Consider the following 27222-nt stretch of genomic DNA (forward strand, 5'->3'; position numbering starts at 1 on the left):
TTGTTGGCGGACAGGGTGGGTACAACTATCCACTTTATTCATCATTCAGCAATGTGACAAGCTTCGGTGAGGGCAGGCTTGCTCCCAAAGCGACTGTAGAGCTTTGTCTTGTTTCCAAGCCTGCGAGTACTATAAGAGCACAGCTCGATGTTTTGTAAATGTTTTCTACACCTGGGTGACTTGCACGTGGTATTGTGAGGAGGTACTGGAGCGCAAAAGCAAAGCATTGGGGTAATTCATCAATCAGATTGGTTATACCATAAAAAGAAAAAGAAAAATTTCCCTTACCCTGAGCCCCTAGTTCCAGTACTGGTCACTTCTACATTAATACGAATGACGATAGCAGGACAGATTAGCATGTCTTTGATCACTGAGGGTATCTTATTTATAGCAATGTCTGTCTGTTTTTGTTGCTATGACAACCAGGGGTTAGCCCCAATAGGCTTGTGTTAATCTGGGATTCGTTTGTCATCTTGATGTGCACAGCAAATCCTCAGCTTTGAAAACCCAGCCTCCTCTTGCTAAGTCTGAACCAAATAAACACAAGCTTGTCCCCCTGTGATTTCCTGTGGGTTTCTAGAACATACTGTAACAGCAGTGTAAACTGTTTACCGTGTTCAAGTGAACCATCTACCAGTATAATATTTGAAATGGGGAATCTCTGACAATTTCTATAGTGGCTTAACTTTTAAGGAAAACAGGGTTATGTAAGCCAGGATGTAGTTAACAGACACTCTATTAGTAACAAAAAAATAATTTGTGTCGGTACTGTTTATGTATTCCTGTTACGTCAAAAGCCTGTTGCGGTTTGCTGATAGTGAATAGGACATGAACTGTTCGAGTCATGCTGTAGCAGTTGCACAGTATGTTGGTTTTAATTTCATTAATACAGCTATAGATTAGATTATGTATTGTTGGAAGGAACCCTGGTTCTCCTATCTCTTATTTAGAATCGATTGACAGATCCATTGGTTTTAGTTGATCAGTCCTTCGTGGAAATTGTAATCGGACTGTCATGCCAGTTTACCAGCTAGAGTGTTTTTTAATTGTTTTATTATAATTATTTGGTAATTGAAACTGGTTGTAGGTAATTCTGTGGAAACTGTGGTGGCAGCTTGTCGACGCATATGCATTTTTGTGTCATGATTTAGATCTGCCACAGAAATGTTAAGAAGTACAATGAAGATTAATGAAGTACCATGAAGATTCTGTAGCATAATGTAACGTAACCCTAGCCAACTAGACACCGTCATCCCTGTATTAACATTTTTATTGGGAAACAAATTGCAGTTCTCTAAATGTATGTAAATCTGTCAAACGTGTGACTTGTGCGGATGTTTCCACTTTATCCCCAACGGGGAATACAAATGTTATGTAACCGGCATTCTGTAATACCTCTTAACTAGCCCAAATACCTTATCAGTCTTGCATATATATATAGAAATATAGACACACGATTCTAGCACACATTATTGATTGTATCGTTATCTGGGGGTACGTGGAAGCTGTCTCTGTCTGTATACCACACTTACATTTTTACATATGTATAGAGTATCGCTTTTCCAAGATCCACTTTTCTTTAGCAGAAGCAAGAGAATCTGGCAGTACCGATATGTATGAGAATCTGGCGGTACTCATAAGTCTTTGTCGAAGTCAAATGATTGATGATGACTGGTTAAGTGACTCATGGCTGCAATTTGTACAGCCGGGGCAGAGGATGTGTGTTACTGACGTATTTGTCCCCCTATGCTTAATCATTGCATTTGATTAGATTAAAACATCTAAAATATATGATCAACAACAGTTCAGAATGTGTATTGCATGTTTATGGCTTGTGTGCTTCAGTGATAGTAGTAAGAGGCGAGGTTAAGTCTTGGTAGTGTTTCTGATATACAGTAGCACTACAGTGAGCTGTCCCACAGGCTTGGGTAATGGAGCTTACCTCAGGGTTCACAGTTCTTTCTCATTTGGTTACCTCTAGGCTGTGATTTGCAGTCCGATGTTGTCCCTTGTATGTTTTTAGGGCCAAAATTGTCACCATAAACAATATGCTCTTACCAGTTAGATATATGATTTTTTGGATCTTTTTAGCGCACAATATTGTTTTCCAATACTTTGCATCGAGCAAACTAGAAGAACCAAGGAAATGTCGTCCTGTTAACTAAACCCAGAATACAGCTGTCTTGTATTCTTGGAAGCATATTTCTTATACATTTTCTTATAGAAGATATTCTGGGATACAAGACCAAGCGCACAAAATAGCTCTTTGTATTTCACCAACTGCTTCTTGGATTAAGAATGAGTGTGTTTTATGTAAGGGATACACGGTACTTTTCCTACTGATTTCAACACCGATTTGTTTATGCCACTCAAAACATTTTTTAATTGATACTTGTACCATAACGAGATTCAATTGATTGTTAATTTGCTCATTGGATTTGTTTTTTTCTCTTTTGTGATGCTTAGTTCAAACAGATAAAATGTTTGTCTCGTATTGTGGGAATGTTGTAATGTTTTTGAAACCCCACTTACACAGACAAAAAGTGTCTGTTAAGTGAAGATAGTAGTGAGGACTAGGTTTTAAATGTAGAACAAATGCAAAAATCAAATGAATGGGGAGTGGAAACAGAGAGTAAAGTTATTGTTTTCTCGAACCTAAAACAGATGAAGACCTAAATATCATTGCCAGCGATCGGCTTTGGAGATGTACTCGGGCAAAATTTGAGTGGTATTGCAGCCTGCATATTGTAATATGTATCGTGACATTAGTGTATTGCTTTTCTCATGCTTGCCCTGCTCTACCATACCTCTTTATTCTTTACAATGCTTACCTAAGCTTTACTTTGCTTTCCCTGTGCTTTATTACACTATTAGGGAGTGTATAGATTTATGGAAGAAATTCCTTGTAGAATCCCATTGTGAAGTTTGCATCATTCTAAAATCAATTATCCAAATCTTGCTAGTTCCAAAAAGGTGTAGTATATAAAAAATAACCTACAACTGTTTTTCTTTAGTGAGTATATAAGATATTGTTTAACTGAATATAGCAGTAGTCCTTAGTTTAGGCACAAACTCAGAGGGACTGTGCACAAAAATGTACTACTTGCAGCTCAACTTAATAGTATTAATTAAATCTGGTGTCAACCCAAGAAGCTCAACTTCAAGAGATATTCAACTCAGCTTAATACATTAACCTCTGTTGTCAAGACAATATGCTGAGGCAACCTTGGCAGGCTGACTAACTAACCAGTACAAAAATACCCTCCTTTGTACATTTGGATTTTCTCAGGACCATCCTTGCTCTGTTCTGGTCTCTTACCAGATACCTTTAACACCCTTCCACTGTTTTATTGACACAATCTTCCAGTGATTGGGGGGTCACAGGATCTCTTGTGAAAACCTGTCCTCCCCATCATTATGTGGTTTTAACTGACTTTTGCTCCTGCATTCCTCACCAGATGGAGATTTGTGTTGGTCAATATCAGGTCACAACTGTAGTTTTATCTTCATCCCATGTATTCACATTCATATCAGATATTTGATGTAAATGTTACTCCAACACTAACTTCAGTATCTTTTTCACTGCTCCCATCATCTTGTAAAATGTTTTCTTAGATTTGAAACGTCTCTGATTTACACAAAACAAGAGAGCGCCCCTCTTTTCCATGTTGGGCTGCAGTTTATCCATCACCCAAGTAAGAAACTCTGGAGAAACTGAACATTTTAAAATGTACATGCCAATACATGTTCGTAATTCTACTGTCCTTATCCAAGGTGCTAATGGCTCATTCAAACATGTTTCATTTGATTAGTGAAACAATTGTACCCCCCCCCCCCCCCCCCCCCCCCAATTATTGGAAGGCTCAACCTTGTACAGCAGATGGAGTAGCAACAGTGTCTGATTTGAAGTCAATTAGCCGACAATCAAAAGCCCTTCTTTATACAGACATATACATATATACAGTAGGTAAGAAATAGCAAAATTACTGTGTAAAAAGGCTGCAAATGGAAAGGATATTCAAGTGCAAGTAGCAATTAGTGGATTATTTATAGAATGGATGTACAGTGGCTGGTTTTAGCTAATTAGTCTGTCGGGACCTCACAGCGGAGAGTAGTAAAACACGTCAGCCAGCTCTTGTAAGTAGATTTCCTGTCCCTCTTTGTAGTCAATCAGGCTGAAAGCCCTATCAATTTATATTATTGAAGGTTTTCTAATTTGTCAGTGCTGACCAGCCTTGTCAGACACTATCTACAATTACAATTGGACTAGTTTGTGTCTCATATGTAGCACATGAGAACCACATTACTCTCTCAAATCTACTTACTACAGTATGGATCTGTGAAAGGGCAGTGTTGTGGTGCAGCCTTAAAGCCTGTAAAAATAGCAGCAGAGGCAAAAGGAGGCAGCTCAAGCACTCTTGTGCGTATTTATTGACAAACAAAAAAACGTTATAAAGATTAAACAAATAAATAAAGGGCACTGTGTCTTAAAATATGGCAACTATCTACACAATAGCCCAGACAAAGCAAGATTATAAACAAGTGGTATACTTGTAGAGGCTAGGCTGGCAGGTAATCTTCTTTTGTTGTTCTGGGGGTAGTTGCCTGCTTTAAGTTCGGGAAATAAAAGGAGAAAGTTCCTGGTTTGGCTGCTCTGCTGTGCTCCTTGCCCTGGTTCGTCTCCCACAAGTGGAGAGACTGCTGCTTCTATACACCTGTGGTTGGGCTTAATTGATTGTTAATGAAGTCCCAGCCACAGTTGGTTCTTGTATTTGGCAGGGATCGTATTAACCCTATCCCTGCCAAACTGGAAGAACAGCAATATAACAGGGCTTGCACCCTGTTACAGCCTCATTAAAATAACCTTTATAACAGGAAATACAGTAAAGTACCATTAGTATATAACAATATGTAGTCTTAGAAATACAGTGTTATAATATCTTAACTTCAGTATTTTCACTTCACTTGGTTTGTGTTGTGACTGATTTTTATTAAAATAATAATTATGCAGGAGAGTCAAGCTCTCTGATTCCCCTGTTCTGTTTCTACCCAGTTTTACACTTGGGTTCATGAACACACAATAGTGGAACAGCTGCCTCTTGGTGAACTGCACTTTGAATCTAAAATCCCCTTTTGCTTTAAACATAGTGGCATACTTTCCTATTCCCAATCTACAGAGTACCGATCTAGCTAATCGCTCTTCAGATACAGACAGACACTGTCTTCTTTTGGTATTGTTGGCATTCAGCAGCTTGTTCAGGTGACACAGTGGGGTTTTAAACTTTCTTCATCCTCGTCCTCTTCCTCTTCATTGTGAACAATCATTTTCCAATAAACTTGGTGATGGTGTGAGACCCGTGTATAATAAGATTAGGTGGCAATGCAGGACTTGTGTACTAAGATGACCCCCGTGTATAATATGCTAAGACTCCTAACCTACATTTTTAAAAACAAACTACCAGCAGTACATGAACACAACAAAACCACTTCAATACCAAAACAACAATGGCCTGCATATTTGAAGTTGTATCCACAGGAGACATGGTAACATTTGTGGAAGAGCAGAATGACTCAAGTACTAGAAAAAAATAAGAGACATAAATTTGGTAAGAAAGAAATTACTTCCACCAGATTTCCTTCGTGGGATATGGAGCCCTATTTATGCCAAAATATACAGCCATTAATTAGTTTGTCAGTTCGTGAATTAGTCAATTTGTCCAGCAATTCATCCATAAATTTGTCAATTCATACAGTAATTTATGAACGTATTTGTTAATTCATCAAAAATTAATTAATTGTCAATTCATACAAAAGGCTGTAAATTACCAATCAGACAAACTTCCCTGCAAACTTTTCAACAGACAGACAAACTTCCAACTGTCAATCTCAAACTGTGCCAAAAACACTGTAACCTTTCTAACCAATGGGAGCACACTCTAATATTTTAACCAGTGAAAATCCAGCCTCACTCAAAACTGCTTCAGCCAATAATATTGCAGTTTATTAGAAGGGCATTTCAAAAGATATTGTATTTAACAAGATACTCGACTCATTGGAGACTTCCGTCTCACTGTGTGCAAAGAATTGTGGGATATAGAGAGTTAGGCAAAAACAATTCTATGGAGAGTCAGTTTTCGCCATGTTAAAAAAAAAAAAAAATGCATCAAACTTTTGAAGTAGATTTCACATTTGACCAAGGCATTTTGAAGAAAATGGAAACATTAGCAAATTATGACAATAAGTAATTATTATGAAAAATGCTATTTTCTGAGCACTGTCCTGTTCACAGCGCACGTGCAGTAAATACAGTTGCTGCTGATCGCACATGTCATCGATGAGAATATCTATTGACAGCTTTCGGAAGCGGGTAATGGGACATTTAAAAGCTATCATACCAGTTATATTTTATTACTATTTTTGTGTATGTTAATTATTTGTGAAATCATTTTATAACAAGTATAAGGATGAACATTACCTTTTTTTTTATCTATTTTGTCCAAGTAGCTACTGGTAGTTTGTTTACTGTACTATATTGCTGTGTCTTGATAATATTTTATGTTGTAATGTTATGCATTTCTAAAGTAACTGGTGTTACCGGACTGTTAAATGATTTAATCAGTACGCTTCTTTAGAGCAATGTTTCTTCTTTTTTTAAATAAACTTGTTTTACATTTTTAAAATTGTTTTCCAATGTTTTTTCAACACTTCAACTGTTAAAAATAAACATTGCTAGTTCTGTCTTTTCAGTCTGTTATGTTACCATTTCTTTTAACAAATAATATACACCACCGTTGTACATAGAAGGCTGTAATTCGGTCTCGGGTTTCTGGTGACATTTGATAACTCACTTGTGCTTGCGCTCTCGTGATTTTTGTCCCCAGAAACCCTCAACAGAATTGCAGCCTTTTTATGCATTTGGATGTGCATTATTTATTAGGCTTCCAAGCTGGCTTGGGAAGCCTATTTGGTATTATAAAGATTATTTATGTATTTATTTATTTATTTATTTATTATTATTGTCATTTTTCCTCCCAAAACTTTAAACTGCTCCTGTTCGCAAACGGTTTAACCAATCAATATGAAACTTGGCAGATATTATCCTGTGTAGATTACAGTTCAGGTACAAAAAAAAAGATTGTGCTCCTCCGTCAACCAAGATGGCGGCCTGATGTATTTTTGGGAAAAACTTTTCAAAATCATCTTCCTGGGAACTGGTTAACTGATTTGATCTAACTCCTAACTTGGTAGGCTTCATCCTGGGGACAATGGAATTCATATATGGCAAAATGGTGTTCTTGCATAAAACAAGATGACAGCCAGACCTATGTTTTCGTTCTTAAATTTAAAACCGCTTCAGTTGAACAGGGTTTAGTTGAAAACAAAGTTGACACCTTCATCCCTGTGTCAATACAATTGACTTTTTCAAAAATGGTGTTTGTGCGTAAAACAAGATGGCCGCCTGGCGCATTTCTTTAAAAACCTTTCAAAATCTTCTTCTTGGGAAGTGGTGAACCAATTGATCTGAAACTTTGCATACATCATCTGCAACCACACCCTCCAAGTTTGAGAAGCAGAAGTTGCTGCGATAAATGTAACTGTAAATCAAAATGGCTGCCATCAAATTTGCCAAAATGCACCCCAAACTGCTTCTGTTTGAAAACCGTTTAACCAACTAACTCTTAACTTGATAGGCATCGTTCTCGGGACAGTAGAATTCAAATAGGGGGAACGGTGTTCTTTGTGTGTAAGACCAATATGGCCACCTGACGCAAGTCTTTAAAAAACATTCAGAATCTTCAGTCAAATGTAAAACTAGCTTATAACTCCTTACAAAGTGCAGATAGGTTAATGGCTACTGTGGAACACATATAGTAAACAATATGTTCTCTTTCCAAAAATTCCTGCGATATTTGACCTCTCTAAGGTCAAATGTAAAACTAGCTTATAACTCCTTACAGAGTGTATATAGGTTAATGGTTACTATAGAACACAGATAGGAACCCATATTTTCTGTATCCAAAAATCACCTTGCCTGTGACCATTGACCGCTCAAAGGTCAAATGTAAGACTAGCTTATAACTCCTTACAGTGTGTAGATAGAGTCATGGTTACTATGGTGTTTAAAGTTATAAATAATGAACTAATGCAGTATTTTGAATTGAAACTGATCTGTTGGTGATGCTTGGGCTGCAATGCTGCAGCTTGCCAACATTTCCAACTGGTACTGAGCTTGGAAGCCGTAAACCTGCCTGGCAGTTGTTGTTAAATAAATAAATAAATATATATATATATATATATATATATATATATATATATATATATATATATATATATATATATTATAAATGTGGAGCACATTAAGTAAGTGTGCTTCCTCCTTTGAATGAAATATTTCCTTGGCAGAGTTTGAAAATCAGTTTTCTCCTGCTTAAGAAATTCCACACGTTGTGCTTGAAGGTGGGAGGAGGACCCACATACCCCCCTCCACTGGTGCTGGGGGAGGACCCCATACCCCCCTGTACCTGTTCTGGGGGAGGACCCACATACCCCCTGCACCCGCGCTGGAGAAGGACTCCCATACTCCCCTGCACCCACGCTGGGGGAGGATCCCCATACCCCCCTGCACCCGCTCTGGAGGAGGATCTCCATACCCCCCTGCACACGCACTGGAGGAGGACTCCCATACCCCCCTGCAGCTGCGCTGGAGGAAGATCTTCATACCCCCATGCACCCGTGCTGGAGGAGGATCCCCATACCCCCCTGCACCCTTGCTGGAGGAGGATCCCCATAACCCCCTGCACCCGCGCTGGAGGAAGATCCCCATACCCCCCCCACACCCGCTCTGGAGGAGGATCCCCGTACCCCCCTGCACCCTTGCTAGAGGAGGATCCCCGTACCCCCCTGCACCCGCGCTGGAGGAGGATCCCCGTACCCCCCTGCACCCGCGCTGGAGGAGGATCCCCGTACCCCCCTGATTGCTGATTTTTTTAATGTGTTTTTTTTTCTTTCATTGGTAACACTGAGTTTGTGTGTGTGTTTTTAAACTGGCACACATTGTTGTTTCCACATCACTGTGCTCATGATGGGCTCAGCTGTTCCTTCAACAACTGCAGTTCCATCAAGCAGACACATTAACAGGAACAGTAAACCAATCACAGCTTACTGCAATGCAGAGTTTGGAGGAAAATGTCTGAATATAGGTTCTCACTTTTTTTCAATGCAGTCATTAGTTGATAGGGACGGAGTGATGGCTATCCAGTTATACTTTGCTATAATGGATTTTAAAAAGAAATCAATAAAACAATTCTGTTTGTAGATTTCTCCCAGATAAACAAATAAATGCTGCATCTTTGTTTGTTTCTTCTGTCCTGTAACAACAGTACTAATTTATTTTAGCTCATACAGACATTGGAGGAGCACGCAGAGGCATGCATGCATGCTATTTGAAGCAAAGGCATTAATGAGACAATTCATGCCTCCTGCTGGTCCATGGAATCATCCTGTAGTTGGCGATTCCATTACATGTATATGGATGAATAACATGTATGAACCGATAGGAAATTGATTGCTTTTTATTGTCACTGCTGTTTTAGCAAACATTCGATGCTTTCCTAAAACACACAAACTTGGCAACTGCTTATCAGTGCTTGATTGTTTTCTTTTTCCAAGTTCTTCCAGTAGTGCTAGCTGTTTGTCTTTGTCTTTTTTTTTTTTTTTTTTTTTATAAAGGAATTGTTGCTATCAGTGTTTTACCTCTTGGTATCTTCGGCTTAAGAGGTCTCTGGCAAATATTCAGAAAACTAGAAAAAGGGATTTTAATGTAAATTCCACAATCCTCATAAAGCACCATTTTAAAATAATACCCCTGATTTGTGTTGAATTTATGCTCAAAGTGGTCAGGTGTACTATACATGCTCATTCATTCAGCCAGCAAGTAAAGCTTTCTTTCTCTTTAAAAAAAAAAAGTGTCACTTGTGAATGTATTGCTCATGAAAGGTGACAATTAATTGTTTAGTGCTGGTAGCTGAGCTCTGCAAGCACACCTCAGTCCTGTCCTTAACCACTTATTCCTTGACAACATAGTCCTCTTTTAAGCAAGACTGTGTTGTTTGTTTTTGTGATGTGAACTAATGTTCACTAGGAGATCACTTCAGACCACCAAAGTAATCTGACTTTTTTTTTAAATAATCTGACAGTAAAAACAAGTACATTTTTTCTTATCACGCTTACAAAGGCTGTTTTTACATGTTACAGTCCAGTTTATTTCAAACCAAAATATTTTGCGATGAACCAAGCAAATCAATTTCCATTTAATTGTACGATGGCATGTCTGTGATTGTGACATGTTATTAATAAAGACGAGAGAGCATGGAAAGGCTGTACCTGAAAGAAAATGCCTGTAGACACTTGGGATCAAACGGCTTGCAGCTGTGTATGGCATGCACTTTATCCATGATAGCAAGGGCAATGCCATTTTAAATGGTCTGTTCTATTTTGAGGCCATATTCACAACCATACAGGCCTCACACAGTGCAAAGCTCTATAATGTAATGCTTTTCTTTATTGTTCAGTAAGCCTAAGTGCTGCTGGAGAGTTATTATTTATTAGATATTAATTATACCCATTCTGACTAACCCGGTGACATTTCTGTGAACTGTCACGGATGCAGCTTGCGGTTGATAAATAAAGAAAACTTCAGAGAACTTCTTCTATTGAGCTGGTAGTCAGTATCTTTCCATCCCTTATATGGGCCGCTTACCCTGCAACGAGAAAGAGGAAGTATCTACAACAATAACTACTAGTACATAATACGTTATTATTATATTATACCTAAATCTTATAACCCTTAATTGCATTTTAAACCCTAAACAATCATAGCAGTAGCAACATTGTAATTTTCCCACCATCCCTGAGAGGCTGTTGCTAATGTGTTTTTTATTTTTTTTTTATTTTAACTGATTTTGACTTTTTTTTGTCTCTGCTCGCAATGTTTGCATAATGCATGTTTTGCATATCAAAAAGAGAAACCTTGCATATAGATTTGTTTTTGCACATGAGTTTATCGTTCAAGGCTTTAAATTACCAACATCTGATTTAAATGGAATATTTACTGACCCATTGGAAAATGATTCAGTATCATCAGCCAGTCAGCTTCCAGCTCTAACGGGCTTCAATCAGACAATAGATGTGTGCTGGAACCTCGCAGCATTAACAGCAAATCAAACTTAAATTCAGTCCGTGCAAACGCCAGATTTTTCACTTTGACTTGCCATATTGAAAGCTCAGTTCACAGCTATTGGACAGCAAATACTAAACAAAGACACAACTGGTCCAAATTAATTTTATTATCCACCAAAATCTAAGCAATCAATGCTTTGCACCTAAGAAAGCAACAAATGTTGTCTATTGTATAAGGACACATTTCAGAATGTTTTTTTGTGTAGACTACTTTTCTCAGAGTTAACTGATGTGCTTGTATGTTGGGAAGCTGACAGTATTTATTTCAAGCAAATTCTCAGTTTGAAGAGTACCATGGGAGAAGGAAACACACTAAGGCAGCAGTGCTCAGCCATGCATTGAAACAAGCACTGTACTGTACATCACAACATGCAACTGTTACAACTCCGAAGCAATCCTGTTATCATATACGTGATTGAAACAGAGTGCTGAAATGATGGGTCGGTGCTTAACCTTGATGCTGAAGAGAACGGAGACAGACTGCAATATTCTTTTTCACAATCTTGCCAGCAATTCCCCTAACAACCCCTAAAGTGATGTGACATGAATTCAGTTATGTGTGGTCCCCAACCAATTTAATACCGTGGATTTGTATTTTGTTAAATATTTAATAAACTTTAGATTCTGCACAATGATTTGTTTTACCATAGCCTCTGAAAACCCCACTTGTATCATGTTTATTATATTATTCATCCAAAGCTTCCTCCATACATACCTTAATATTGAGAAACTGTCTAATTGGATAGAGTTGTAGCTATTTGTAGATTTTAAACCTGTGTTTAGAGCAATAATAAAACTGACATCGCTTTGAAGCATTTCTCTGACAATACAGCAATTTCCAGACTGACCTCCAGCTCTTTTTAAAATGTATTTATTTAGTGTCTTGTGTGTGTTCTGTAAAATGTAGCAACTGTCAAATGTTTTTATGTTTTGTTTTAAAAAGGGATTTGAACTTTAAAGTAGTACTGTACCATACTGTACTAACATTTCATCACACACCCAGATCAAATGGGTTTTGTTTTTAGTATACAAGTTCGCTTTTTGTGATTTTAAAGGTTTGTTTGTTTTTTTGTCTTTGTGGCAATTTGAGTGTATAAAATAACCTTTTTTTTTTTTTTTTTTTTAAATTAGGTGTACCACTGTTAACCTTGCCGACAATATTGTTCCCAATTTGTGGAAATCCTTGTTTTGTATGTTAGACCTTGCAATCCAGTGATACAGTAATGTTGTGTGCTGGCAGTTATTGCTACTGATAGCTAAATTTGCTAAAAGTTATTACTCGGTGAACTTTTCCTTTTCATTTTTTTTTCTTTAAGAAAATCAGGCTCTCAGGTCTTTCCTTACAGTTGTTAATAGAAACACAGAAGGTCAACAGTAACAGCTCTTGGCAATGCAGACCTGTGATCATTAAAACAACATACATTGGAAGATACAGCAATCATCCAATATGGTTAATTAAGCTGTAGTGAAAGGAGCATTGGATATATTTGGAGATTTGGACTCCCTCGAGTGGTAAACTCAGTAAGGCAATCCACTGCCAAGCATATTCATCTAGCTAATCCCTATAGGTGTACTGTAGATAAGGAATTGTGAAAAGCTGTAAAAGGTAAAACTGCCTATCCTTAAATGAAAAATGCAAAACCCTGTGAGCTTCTACTCTCCACAATATGTTTTCCTGTACTCAGTTCAATGGTCCAGTAATGCACTCCCTCTGAGAGTACGTAATGGTTTCTAAATTTCCAGATATTGAATCACAAGAAGTAGCAGGATGAATCAAATCATTTACAGCAGCTCTGTTTTCATGCATGCCATGTAAATGCTTCATTGTACGGAATCAGAGCAAATCTACCCCATACTTTAGGTTGAGTTTCCAGTAAACGTGCAGCGCAACTACATTACAGTAATATCACGAGGTACATTACAAGTGCAGCTCTCAAAACATACTTAGATGCAAGAATCTCAAACTGAGCTTTTATTCCAAATCAACCTGACATGAAAAGTTCATCAGATCCCTTGTTTTCTTCTTCTTCTTCTTTTTGTTTTCTTTAATCAATTTTGCCACATTGTTGCTGAACAATCCAAAAAACAGTGCTTTTTGACAAACTATATTCACGACAAACATACGCCTGTGTTACTGCTTTTTTCAAAAGATCAAATAGTTTCCAGCTTTGTTGCAATGTAAATGTTTTTTGTTTTGGAGGTATAATTACACAGCGTACACTTTTTATTGAGACAAAAGAGTTGACTTCACTGGCATCCCGTTCGTATAGACCAGGATGTTGACACTATGTGTTTATATGATCCTTTTTTTATTATATTTTATTTGGGGTCCAGTGGCCAGGTTTGTTATAATAAAGGCTGTTATAACGAGGGTTTAATGTACTGGAAATGTACCTTTTAAGGAAATGTACATATTGTATGTACACTATGTTTTGCTTTGTTTTTGTATTGGTTCCAAGATTTGATTTCCATTACATGAGAGTAGATGTTGAACTTCATGCTGATTTGAACTTGGCTCTCGCCAAGATAAGCACCTACTACGACGTAGCTTTGCAGTAAACTAATGTGATCCATCTGCATCTCCATCCATTTGCGTTGTTTTCCATCTGATGATGTAGATATCCTTCTGTCTGGTGTTGATTGCTGAAGTGTAATGCTGGCTTCAGGGATCAGCTCATTTTGCCTAACCAGCGCATCAGCACACACAATAGCTGCGATGCTGGCTCCGGGGATTAACCCAGTGCAGTCTCTCCAGCGCATCAGCCTGACAACCGTCTGGATTGAGCTAAGTAGGGTACATCTCTGGGGTCTTCAAGTGGGCACCTTCCATCCTTGTGTTTCATTGACTAGTCCACGACACCTCAAGAGGGCTCCCCTCCATCCCCCACTCGGCTCAGCCCAGCTTACTTACCTGTACATCAGCGTTGCTTTCTTTCTATTGTGCTTGCGATCCCCATCCAGAATCTTTCCGTCTCAACCACAGCCAGTTGCTGCTCCTTTTTGCTGCTTCAGATAAGTTCTTCACCTTGCGACGCAACTCTTGGCCACTGAACCCGATGTCTCTGAGAAACCAGGTTGTAGAGTGTGCCACAAATCCTCGACAACCCACCTCCACTGGGTAAACTCGGACTCTCCATCCTCGCTCTTCTGCTTCAGAAGCTAGTTGAGCATACCGAAGTTTCTTCCTCTCATAAGCCTCATCCACAGCATCTTCACATGGCACTGTTAACTCTACCAGATGAACAAGGCGTGCTGATCCAGACCACAAGACAATGTCTGATAAAAGATTAGTGGTGGCAATCTCAGGTGGAAAAATAAGCCGTTGACCAACATCTGCCAGCATCTTCCAGTCTCTAGCAGCTTCCAGTTGTCCTGAGCGAGGCTTGATTTTAACACCTTTTCTTGGTGGTTGCTCTCCTGGATGGAGGAATATTGTCTTTTGTGTGTAATGCTTTGATGGAACTGGTGGCAACTTATTGGTCAGGTTACACTTGTCTTCCAATGCTAAGGCCAAACATCGCAGCACCTGGTCATGGCGCCAAGTAAACCGTCCTTGGCTGACCCACCTTACATCCTGTCAAAATGCCTTAATGTTGCAGGTAATGAACACAAAGGACATGAGGGATCCTCACCCACCCAGAGGTTTAGGTTATGTGGTGATGGGAGAACATCATATGCTGATCTGATGAGGAAACTGATCCTGCTCTATTCCATTGTCCATAGGTCTTTCCAGCCGATCCTGCGTTGTTCCACACTCTCCCATCTAATCCATTCTCCCTGCTTGGCCTGGGAAACGGCCTTTACACACCTGATCCTCTGCTCCTGCTTTTGCACCTCATTGACTACCAGCTTCCTCTGTTGAGCTGGGGTTGCCTTGTGCCATGTAGGAGGAGCTGAACTGAGACCAAAACCTCCTTTTCCATGCTGAACTTGCCCCATAATATCTCTGATTTGAAGGGCAGCCTTAACATCTCCCACAGCTTTCTTTGCCATCCATTTTCTTCCGGTTTTCAACACAGGTGTTGCCTGTCTTACGCATTTGTCGCGTGAATCTACTAATGTCATTTCCAGTTGGACTTTGGCGCACTTAAACTCCTCAATTAGAGCAGAGATTGGTAGCTGCAGTATTCCTTTACCATAAAGTCCCACTCTGCTGAGCCAGCGTGGAATTCCCAACCATTTCCTGATGTATGAACTGATTAAAGCTTCCAGCTTCTCAACTGTTGTCAAGGAAACCTCATACACAGTCAGTGGCCACAGCAGTCTTAGCAATACATCAAATTGAAAGCACCAGAGTTTCAGTTTGCCTGGTAAAGCGCTGCTGTCTATGCTCTTCAACCCTTCCACTGCTTGTTGTCTAAATTCTCCCACACAAACTATATCTTTTAGATCCCCGTCGTACCATCTCCCTAGACTTTTCACTGGCTTCTCAGACACTGTTGGTATTGCCTCACCATTAATGTAGAACCTTTTATCTACTACTTTACCTTTAATTATAGAGAAGCTCCTTGATTTAGTGGGCTTGAATTGCATTTGTGCCCATTCAGTGTTATTGGTTAACCTGCCCAATATCCGATTAGTGCAGGCTACTGTTGTAGTTATTGTTGTCATGTCATCCTTGTATGCTTGAATTGGAGGTAGTTGCATTCCTGATGCCAAACGCTCTCCACTGACTACCCATTTTGATGCCCTAATAATTACTTCCCTTGCCATGGTAAAAGCCAGTGGAGAAATGGTACATCCTGCCATTATTCCAACTTCTAGGCATTGCCATGTAGTGCTGAACTCTGAAGTTGAAAAACTAAATTGCAAATTTCCAAAGTAGGCTTTCATTAAATTTGTTATTGTCATTGGTACGCTGAAAAAATCAAGAAGTTCATGTGGCACTGAACCATATGCATTAGCCAAATCCAGGAATGTCACATGGAGCTCCTTCCTCTCCTTTTTTGCTGATTGAATTTGTTGCCAGATTACGCTGATGTGTTTTAAGCATCCTGGGAAACCTGGAATGCCTGCTTTTTGCACTGAAGTGTCAATGAAGCAGTTTTTTAATAGGTAGGTTGACAATCTCTGAGCAATAATGCTGAAGAAAATCTTGCCTTCTACGTTTAATAGGGAATTAGAACGAAACTGACCAATGCTTGTAGAATCCTTTTCTTTTGGTATAAATACTCCACATGCTCGGCGCCATGCTCTTGGTACAACCTCTTTTTCCCCATGCCACTTTCATCAATTTCCACAGGATTCGTAGAACTCCAGAAGCACTCTTGTACACTCTGTATGGAACTCCATTAGGCCTTGGAGATGATGATGCCTTTGCTTTTTTCACCACTTGCTTTACTTCTTTCCACTTAGGTGCACAGTCCTCCTTTTGGTATTCGGGTGGATTGATAGGTGGGATGTCTGAAGGAATTGACATAGGCTCCTGCCTTTTTGAATCTGTGTGTGTTTCCTCCAAATATCTCTCCAGCTAAACTTGATGATTTTAGTGTGCCATTTTTCTCACTGGTGATGATCTTCTTTACAAATCTGAATGGATCTTTATAAAAGTTAGTTCTCGCACGCTCTTTCTTTTCCGTAGGCGCTCAGCTCTGCGCAATGTTTCAAGCTGATCTTTTATGACCCTTTGTAACAGATCGAGTCCTTTCTTCTGACTTTGTTCTGCTTTTCTCCATTGCTTCCTCAACTGCCTCCTTTCTCTAAGCGTCCAGTCTCCTGCTGCTGTCTAGACTTTCCAGGAATAGATTGTACTTTTTCCTTCCTTTTTTCAATTCCAAACATTTTGCTTCCATATGCGTAGATGATGTCCCCAAATATATCCAGCTTCTTTTCAACTGTTCCATTTAACTTTTTCAAAGTAAAACAGAGATCCGTGTTTACTGTGTCCCACGCAGTTTTCTCACCAGCTCTTGGCCATTTAACTCCAGGCTTGTGCCCGCTGAGGTTCTTTTCTCTCTTACACTGGTTCATCTGATTGGGTTCGCAAGGATCGTTAGATTCATCACTAGTTGTATCCACGCAAGTCCTCCTCACATCTATGACAGGGGTGCTGATATCCTGCGAACTGTGGTTTGCTTCCTGTCACTGGATTTCATTCAACTGACTTGGCTGACTTTGTAAGAAGTACTCATCAATGTGAAAATTATCCAAAAATTATTTATTTTCATTTGTGACCTTTATGAGTATTACATTTCTGTAATGTTACAAATTTAAAATGTTATCTAACATTACTATTCTAGAACACAATGTATTTATATCCCCTAAACTGCCCGTTGAAAATGAACCACTGAAAGTTGAAACTTTCAAAAATGGGAAATGCTCACAGTCACTTGACAATAAACAAGTGAGCCAATGATGTTCAGAAGTGCCTGGCAGCAGGGTGGTTATTTACTCAAACAGAAGTGAGAAATGGAAATTGCTCATAACATGATACTCTGGTGGTAAGAGTGTAGCATTTGGAACATGCACATTCCAAGGTACATCCTCAGCAGACCGGTATAAAGTGCAGAAAAGAGAAATGTGCTTTCCCTTGAGCATACTAGAAAAGACTACTGTTTATCAATATCTTTTTTGCTAAATTCCTGCATCCTTTAACCCAGAAACACTAGTGCAGGTACACTCTGAGGAGAGAATAGTGATCCAGCCACACTACTGTTACTGTACCATCCAAGTACTGGCCCACGGGCCCAAATAGGCTACCACAAAATATTCTATTTTATAAACATATTAACACTAGTACCCCAGTACAGCATTGACTAAATCAAACCTTAAAGCTTAATAAATATGGTCTAGGCTAAAACAGAAGCTTCAATTTAGTGCTGATTTTCAGACAATATAACTGAAGTGTTGTGTAAATTTCCACCTGTCTTGCAATATCCAGTTATATTGCCCAACATTTAGGTATTGTAAATGGTATTTTCTCTTCCCAAAAGGCAAATAGCAGGCTAGATCTTTTCTAAAATGTTTTCTAAAATTGTTCAAGATGGTGGTTGGGTTGACCTGACAATGATGATTCAAATCTTAGAAATATACATAGACTGAGCAGGACTAACTAAGTATTAAAGTGATTCCAGTGCCCAAGCTCTTAATATATTGGGGGTTTAGCTTGTATAATGTGCATGTATTTTACTTGTAAATCTCAAATCTCGGGGGATAGAATCTCATATTCAAAATAAATAAATAAACAATATGAATCAATAAATGAAGGAACAAGCTGCTGTTGACTTTAGAAGAAATACCATTAAAGTTGTCAAATATTGATCCCTGTTCATAGTTTTTTCAAAATTCTGAAAATTCCACCTTTTAGAGAAGTTATTTAAACTGTCAAATCTCTATTTGCGCGTGAAACCTTACGTTTAGTTCTGCAGCTGATAACTGCTGTAATAAAAATTAATACATTTAAAAAAAAAAAAGAAAAAGAAAAATGTAATCCAATTGTATTGACTGAGTGTTTTCATGCAACATTTTGGTGTTTGTATACCATACCACCATTCAAAACTGCTTCATTATTACTGATAATTTTGGCTGCTGAAATGAGGTGATGATTGTTCTAATTATATTAAAGTGTACGAAGGGAAGCGGATGCTAATATGTGTTGCAGTTGCTGAAGTTTTCTGCAGCAAGATCACAGACAGAACACTGAGGGAGATATAAAGCTCTGCACTGCTGGGTTTAAGAAGGGCTAGCATGTTTATTTGTTCTTCATGCAATCACACTGACATGTTCCTGTAATCAGACAATGTTACTGTCAAACGTCACACACGAGATATCATGTAGTTTTCTCACAAACAAACAAACAAAAAAAAAAGATCTGATTAAAAAAAGTCAGTTTGGCAGATTTGTTTTTTTCTGGAACAATAAGCAGAGACAGCTTGGGTAAATGCGTTAATGTAATTTGCTACTGTTGGTGAGCTTCGTGATGTAAATCTGTTTCACCCATTTTATAATTCACCTTGACATGACATGGAGGGTAAAATGACTGCAGTCTGCGGGCAATATTAGATCCTTTGGGTCTTTGTACAGTATGTGTGGTCATGTGACAAGCCCACATCACATGGCCATTGCCTCGGTTGCACGTTTCTCAACTAATGAGCTGCATGATTGAAAAAGCTTCTATTGTTTTATGGTGACTTGTTTTTTTTTTTTTTTAATTGAAAATGGTAATTAATCGTTATACTAAAATGAGAGTATGTAAGGACTGGTTATCAAGTGTAAGTGTCATACTTTTACACTCTTTAAAATCGAAATAAAAAGTGTGCTACTGTAGCAAAGCAGAGCCTCAATTGGCCACAAGTCATTTTAGAATACAGCCCTGAGCTCAACCAAAGAAAGCATTACTTGAGATGTCTTGGCTCCTAGACTGCATTACATGGATACCTATCTTCACCGGTGACAGTCAACAGGAGAAATATTCTTTGTGCATTCAAAACAACTTGTAGGCCTTTTATTTTTTTTTCGAGTGAAAAGTGGGCTCCAGATTTTAATAAATGGTGTAAACTTAGCACAAGAGTAAATGCTTAGTAAATCTGGCCCATATGCTTGACTTTTTACATTATGTTTTTAACCATCCGATAGTATTGATAGCTGATAGTACTGATGGCTGTTTTATTTTTGCATAGTAGTATTTTTCATGCTACGTTTATGTGTATACAAAGGTAAAAGAGGTCGTGTAAGTGTAGCATATTGCATGAGATCAAGTACATACCTCTAATGAAATTGAAATCAATGTATTTTTTACACCACGTGTAACCTTTTTTTTGTTTAAAAAAAAAACAAAAACAAAAAACATTTTTTATTTCAGATCTCGTCACAAAGGTGGCACAGAAGAAGTTGAGAGAGGTCAAACAAGAATATAAAAAGGTAATTGTTGTGTGTTTGAAGAGAGCACGGAGAGTGTCTTTGGAGACTGTGGCAGTGGCACACGTGTGTGTGTGTGTGTGTGTGTGTGTGTGGGGGGGGGGGGGGGGGGGGGGTGTGGGGGGGGGGGGGGATAACAGGTTGCCAGGGAGGGGGTTAAATTGCTCCCTGTCAAAACACATGGGAATGTGTCTGGAGCCGTGAATTGAGTAAGTGATTTAAATAATGATTTTCCAGACACAGGTGTATAGGGTGATCCTGGGTGTTAGTGAGTAATGATTCGAGTTGGTATTGATGAAAGGTGAAGGTGTGCCTTGCTGTCCCGTCTTGTTTGTTTGTTTTCATTTGTGAGTGTTTTTGTAGACCTTTTGTTTTGGCCCTTGTGTCTGTTTTGTTTGTAATGTGTTTTGTCTAGAGTTTGTGTTATTTGTGTCTATTTGTTATTAAAGAACGCGTTAAACTGCAGCTTTGTGTCTGAGTCTCTATCCCTGTCATTACCATCTGATCTGGGAGGCTACCGCCCCACACAGAGTAATACCTCTGTGAAATAAAATCAATACATTGAGTAAATGCTTCTCTTGCCTGTAGTCCATGTAATGCACTACCAAGTCCCAGCTGTTTGGCAGATCATTTGACAGAGTTTATAACACTTGCATGTTAGTACAGTAGCTGACACAATTTCATTCATGTGGTGTTGTGTTCATTTTGCTCATGCACATAATGCACAGTACTTTATTCATAATTACGATGTGCATGTGTGCTCCAATAGTTCAATGTGCTTACAGAGCAAAATAAGAGAGGTGTTAACAATCCAAGATTGCCTTTTAAACAGTGGTTATTATAAAACCTGCATGTAACACTTAACAAGACAGTATACACTCATGAGGCATTCTGCTGTTTTAAAGACATACAATTATCTGTATTGTTCAGATTCAGTCATAATTTACAATTTGAAGTTATCTATTCGTTTTTGTTTCTTGATTGTTGTACTTGTGTCTTTTATGTTGTTGTTATTTCATTCATTCACTCAGTAAAATGGCTTTGTTTTCTGCATGCTGCTGTTTCATCATTGTCCTCCATCTACTGTGGTCTCTCAGCCAGAAAACATTGTGCTGACACTCCAGGTAAAGTTACACGGCTCCATTGCTTGTCAGCTGCTTCCCATGTGCTATTGTAGCTTCCTCAGTAACCCAACTACATCCTTGGAGAGTGTAGAAGTCTAGCTGAGCCACACGATTTAGAACAGATACACTAAATGCATAATGAGGTGCTGTATTACTGTATTTCTTTTTCTGGATATCCTTTATTCTATAATGTTGCTTGTATATTTATTTGCTTTATTTAATGCTCGTTTTGCATGCTGCTGTTCTAGTATTTCTAAGTCCCTGTCCCCATGTTCAAGTTTAAAAGTTTGCTCACATTACTGCTCATAATTTATAGAATACCCTTAATATGGGATCGGGCATAAGCACCCTTCTTACTGGACATCTGAATGTCTATGGTTGGTGATATTTCATTAATACCTATGCCAGGTGTTGAGTGTGTCTGTAGTAAAGCACTTTAAAGCACTTTACTACTTCATTTTAATGACTGCTCTACCTTGAACCTGATTGGCTGAGACTATCAATGAGGTTAATATTCGGTACACTACTTAGTGGGGTGTTCCAGGAATTGTGAGCAGCAACTCACAAGGTGCACAGCATTATTGTACTAACATTACATGTAGATGGAATAGTTCAAAGTTTTTTTTTTTTTTTTTTTTTTTTATCCTGCTTGATTGACTATAAAACATACAGAAAAGGAAAACATTCAATAATGTGGTGATGTCTAAAAACTATTGAAAATAAATGCTGACTTACTGAGAGAATATTTTCAGTTTTGTTTTCGCTTAGAATGAAATTTTCTCTCGTGTCAGTGTACCTGCAGGGTTAAACATATGTAATTTAAAGGCCCACGCTTTGCTTGAACAGTGAAAGTTCTGGAAAAAGTCTAAATGTTTACACAAACTAACATGGGAAAAATGTTGGTGGGTGTGGGGCATACATTTTAATTTTTGCTTCTGTAGTTTGTATATGGGAAGACATTTAACTGCCACTGTCATTTTGGTTATCCATTGAGGACATATTGAAACGTGAAGCCACATTACAGTCAAATCTCAAGCACCATGTGGCGGAGAAAAGCTGTACACAAGCATTGATAATTGTGATGGCTAAACAGATTTTGACCATGAAAGGGCACGATGCCAAGTAGCTATAGTCATTTTATGTACCGTTTGATATAATATATAGCCTAGAGCAGTTAGCTGGTAATTTAGTAGGCTGTAAAATGGATAGAAGTAAAGATCCGAATGAGGCATATAGTCACTATTGCATTAGTCTGAACATCTGTATCTCTGACAGACTGCAATGTCAGCCAGAAAAATAAGGACCACAGTGAAGAGATGTTCCATAATTTATAGGATACCCTTAATATGGGATCGGGCATAAGCGCCCTTCTTGGTGGAGCTGCAGTCAGAAGTGTCTGGAAGACCTTGACTACAGAATATTGTTGCACCAATCAGATTACTCAGTTACTCAAACACCTAGTGCAGGCAATGAGAAAGTTGTGCAACCCGGATAATGCATGGAGTTATTCAAGATGGATTTGGACAGAAAAGGTTGCCTAATAAAGTGGCCCCACCTCGTATCCTGTGCTTGGTTGCAATAAATAACACAAATTTCATAGAATCTGCATTGTTAATGTTAACCAGGGGCTAATTGAAATCACTTTGCCATTATTTCTGTATATCTTATCAACACACACACACACACATATATATATATATATATATATATATATATATATATATATATATATATATATATATATATATATATATATATATATATATATATATAATGTGTGTGTGTCTGCTTGGTGGAAAATGTATCGACCTTAAGTGTAAGAATGTAACACCTTAAGCTTTCTCTTTTAATCACAGGCCATCTACTATGAAATTGGTTTCATTGTATGCGCTTCCCTGGGAGTGCTGTTTGTTCTGTTTATGCCTCTTGTGGGGCTTTGCTTCTGCATGTGTCGTTGCTGTGACAACTGCGGAGGAGAGATGCACCAGAGACAGAAGAAGAATGCTGACTGCCGGAGAGGCTGCTTTGTAACATTGCTCTTTGTGACGTCTCTCATAATCTCGTAAGTTTTACATGTATGGCAGTAGATGTTTTATACTACTTTTTTTAGATATGTTTGACAGGTGAGTTATTTTGGGGATAATGGGGGGGGGGGGGGGGGGTCAATGACAAAACAGGGTGCATAACCCTCACAGTAAATAGACATTTATTCCCATTTTATGGCTGATGCAGCAGCTTGCCTGGCCTAGTTTTAAAGTATTTGAATTACCAACCCTTTTAGTACTGATGCTTCATTTGTGGCCACCTTTTGGTGCAATAATTCACATCTAATCCATGCCATGGTCTGTCCGGAAAACAAATGTACCCTATGTGTGACATGTTCAGCTCTTTATAAACATGGTAAAAATAAACCATATGAAGGAGTGATGCAGTGTGCTTGCATTACTTACAAAGTTGAATGTAACAACCACAAAAATAAACAAATTCTTCTTTCCCGCAAAATTGGTGTACACACAACAGCATGTGTTGCGGCGGTTTCCAAAGTAAATCATGCCCCTGCCAATACTGCCAAACTGGCCACAAATTATGGACTCGAGTTCCAGTGATGATGAGACGGAAGAATTTCAAGCTACATTATATGCCATTTAGCAGTATAAGTCCAGTATATGCAGTTAATTTATTAAAGAGCATATTGTTGTTTACGGACTAGTAAAGAAACAGGAGGAGTTGCGCTGTGCTACGGTGTGTTTCCCATCATCTCAACGCTATCTTAGCATTCATGAAATAGTGAGCTGATTTAAAGGTTACTCATTGAAATGTACATGTATTGCTTCACTCTGTGTTTGAGATTTCTTAGTTGCATGTTAACTAAACAGCAATGAAAGAGTTGTTAACTTAGTAGGGAAACCCTTCATTATGCTTTTAAAAAAAATTACGTTATGTTTCGGAAAGCTTAATTTTTCCCCGTTAACTTTTTGTTCTTACAGAATTAAATATCAGTAACTGTATTACCGCTAGCAGGATCCAAATAAAACCAGGACAAAATGTTTTGAATGTAATTTGGGATTATCATGCATTATTGTTACTCGTGTCTGTGATGTGTGAAGTAGTATCAGATGTTAATCACACAAATCATGTTGGATATTCAGAAGTTTTCATCCAGATATGACACCCGTCTTTATTAGTTAGAGCTAGAGTTACTGGTGCAGGAAAATGTCACGGCTGCAAAATATTGCACGCCTAGTTATACTTTGCCGTTCTAAAATTCTGCTGCTGCAATACTTTTCCGCTACGGTATTTTTTCTTTAATGTGAGTTCATAGAAATAAATAGTGAGCAATATGCGCAGTTTTTCAATGGACTAACTAAAGTTTTTTTTTTTTTTTTTTTTTTTTTTTTATAATTATGCTTTTAATTGATTCACACAAAGGTTGTTTAATATTCCTTTTTAACAGATGTTACCAGGTGTTAGTAGAAAAGGAAGATATAATTAGTATTGGCACTTTTTCATTCTAAAAGCTACCTAAGCAATATGCACAAGGTAACTTGAAAAAAAGAAAAACTGTTTTTTTTTTTTTTGTTTGTTTGTTTTTTTTTTTTCTGGTTCAATTTGAGCATTAAAAACGGCCTTTTAAAAAAAACAGCAATGATATACGAGAAGGAACTGCTGCACCAGCAACTTGCTGTAATTGATCGCAGCTCCACAGCTGCTGCCTTTTCACAAGTTATTTAATTTGGTCTGCCTGGAAATCTCTGCTATTTGTGTCACAATCCACAGAATTGTCATCAAGACAAATACTGATTTTTTAAATACAACACATTTTCTACCCTGTTATTACAAGCTTGGCGGTTCATACATTTTCCATTCTTCACTTCCTGTGTGAAGTGGGTTTTGAAGTTCACAGTGATTGGTTTCTCAGGGAGGCAGAGGATTGTATGAGCATGGAAACCAAATTGGCTTCTCCTGCCCTTAAGACTGAAAGAATTGGGCTGTCTTGATAAGTTGTGCATTTACACTGGGGAACCATCACCGTAGCCAATAAGTGTACCTGTTTGGTGCACAGAGTTCTGCTTAAGTTCTCTGCATGTTATTGTTGTGTTATTATTATTTTTTTCTTTATTTCTTTATTTTAATTTCCAAAAGTAATTTGTAGCAGTAGTTTCAGTTGATTTTTTTTGTTCTTCCTCATAGTGCAGCTATTAGTTTCAGATCCTAAGTGAAATCACTTGGTAAACATCCAGCTAGAAGGGGTTTGCGGACTCCACCTGTTTGCCCTGTGCAGATCTGACAACAGCTGGGAGGAGTTGTCCAGTTAAAAATCATTAGACAGATTTCTTTCTGGAAAACAGTGATTCAGATTGGAAGGAGGTCAAGGACAGTAACGTCTCTGACTCCCCTGTGCTTCAAAGCAGTCTGCTAAACTAGAACAATGAGAATCTTCTATCCAGTAATCTTTTAATGTCTATAATGCCTCTATCCAGGATAATAATAACCCATACAGTACACAGGACATGTCACATGCAGTAGCAGTTGTGAACTTGCTGATCATTTTTGTTTTCCTGTTGACGTTGGTCTTGCTTATTAACGTAAGCCTGTCAGGCATTCGCTGGCACATATGAAAGAAAGGACCTAATAACTAATAAAGCTCCGTGCAAATACATGTCTTTGCACAGTATGTCTGTAGGTGTGAAGCACTATTGACACAGCCAGTCATTTGATGACCTCCACAGTCATAGTGAACAAAGGCATCTTTTAAAATACTGAAACTGCAGATTACGAATAAAAAGTATGTGAAGTCCTTAACCACAATCTCAAAGTTGTTCTATAAAGTGATAAATAGACATAGAGACATTTTTTTTTATATATTATTTGTTATGCTAGGGAGGAACTGAAACACCAAAATTGAAAGACATAAGATGTTCTAATGTTCTGTCTTTAGTATATATGAATGAGCGTTTCTGTCAGCCTTCGAGCTTTGGCTTATGTAATACTTTTCAGGGCTCCTAGGTGGGCTGGGCAGTTGTCTTCACTGTTCCTAGTAACATGTTTTCTTTTTTACTTTCTCTCGTTCTCCTCTCTTCATGTTCCACCTTCCCAAACACACAAAGATATAGGTTATATACACATGGCCATCTCCATATTAACAACTAATTAATTCATTCAGAGACGGCTACATTCTGCCTGGGGTTTAGTGGGATGGGGCTATACCCCTCCACACTGCCAGACAATGCACCACGTTTTTAAATAAACACAAAACACTTTTAAATCATACAACAAAAACAATAACTGTATTTACAATACATTTACAAGCGGGGCTTTGCCCTGCCCCTTAATTATGTGCAGGGTTTTTCTACCGCCCTGCCACAGAGGGTTACATCGTCACACTGAAGCATCTCATCACATTTGACTTACAAATAACAGCCTAACAGAATAACATCTGGAACCATAGGAAGGTGGAACCCAAGCACACAGACTGCTGTTCAGAGGACAATTTCCTCTTTGGTTCATGTTTAAACTTTGAAATATGAATGATTGTGGCCTGAATCTATCATGTATTCATGTTTAAATTTCTATAAACATGAGATTTCACAGTTATTTGCAATGAATTACATTGGAAGTCACGTAATAGTGATTCAGAAAATCTGGTCGTTGCTCTAGCTAGGCTGGACCTCACCTCCATGGTTCAGTAGATGGGAAACTTTGGTTCTGCAGGTAAAAATAATTGATTAGCTTCACAGCAGAGGACAGAGTTTGACATTGCAGTCCCAAATAATAAACATAACACTCCACAATAATCTTGTGCACGAAAGTATGCTCTTAATCCTTCGGGTGGTGCAGGTGTCGTGTGGTGAGGGTAGTGCTCTAGTGGCTGCAGCCGCAGGCTCCATATTCCTCCTCTGCAGACAACAAACAAACAAACACGTAACAAAACAAACACATATCACAACAAAACGCACTCCTCCAGCTGGTAGTTTTACATTCTCAGCTCAAGGCAGCGTACAGA

At 38.4% G+C, this 27222-nt stretch overlaps 1 protein-coding gene across 11 annotated transcripts in view; it reads left to right on the forward strand.

Annotated features, from left to right (window-relative positions):
* Positions 1–27222, forward strand: part of LOC121329877 (prominin-1-A-like) — an 80122-nt gene that overhangs the window by 17673 nt on the left and 35227 nt on the right. For 8 of the 11 annotated variants that reach the window (XR_005951818.1, XR_005951820.1, XR_005951819.1 and 5 more), the window contains exons 3-5: positions 20039–20097; positions 21192–21218; positions 23075–23280. Coding sequence is in view for 5 of the 11 variants with exons in the window: in XM_041275876.1 (XP_041131810.1) it covers positions 20039–20097; positions 21192–21218; positions 23075–23280 (292 nt within the window). In the remaining 6 variants the exon portion in view is untranslated. The remainder of the gene's footprint in view (positions 1–20038; positions 20098–21191; positions 21219–23074; positions 23281–27222) is intronic. The other 3 variants (XR_005951821.1, XR_005951822.1, XR_005951827.1) reach the window with 1 other exon arrangement.

The sequence above is a fragment of the Polyodon spathula genome, chromosome 2 (genome assembly GCF_017654505.1).
Source record: "Polyodon spathula isolate WHYD16114869_AA chromosome 2, ASM1765450v1, whole genome shotgun sequence".
NCBI classification, from domain to species: Eukaryota; Metazoa; Chordata; class Actinopteri; order Acipenseriformes; family Polyodontidae; genus Polyodon; species Polyodon spathula.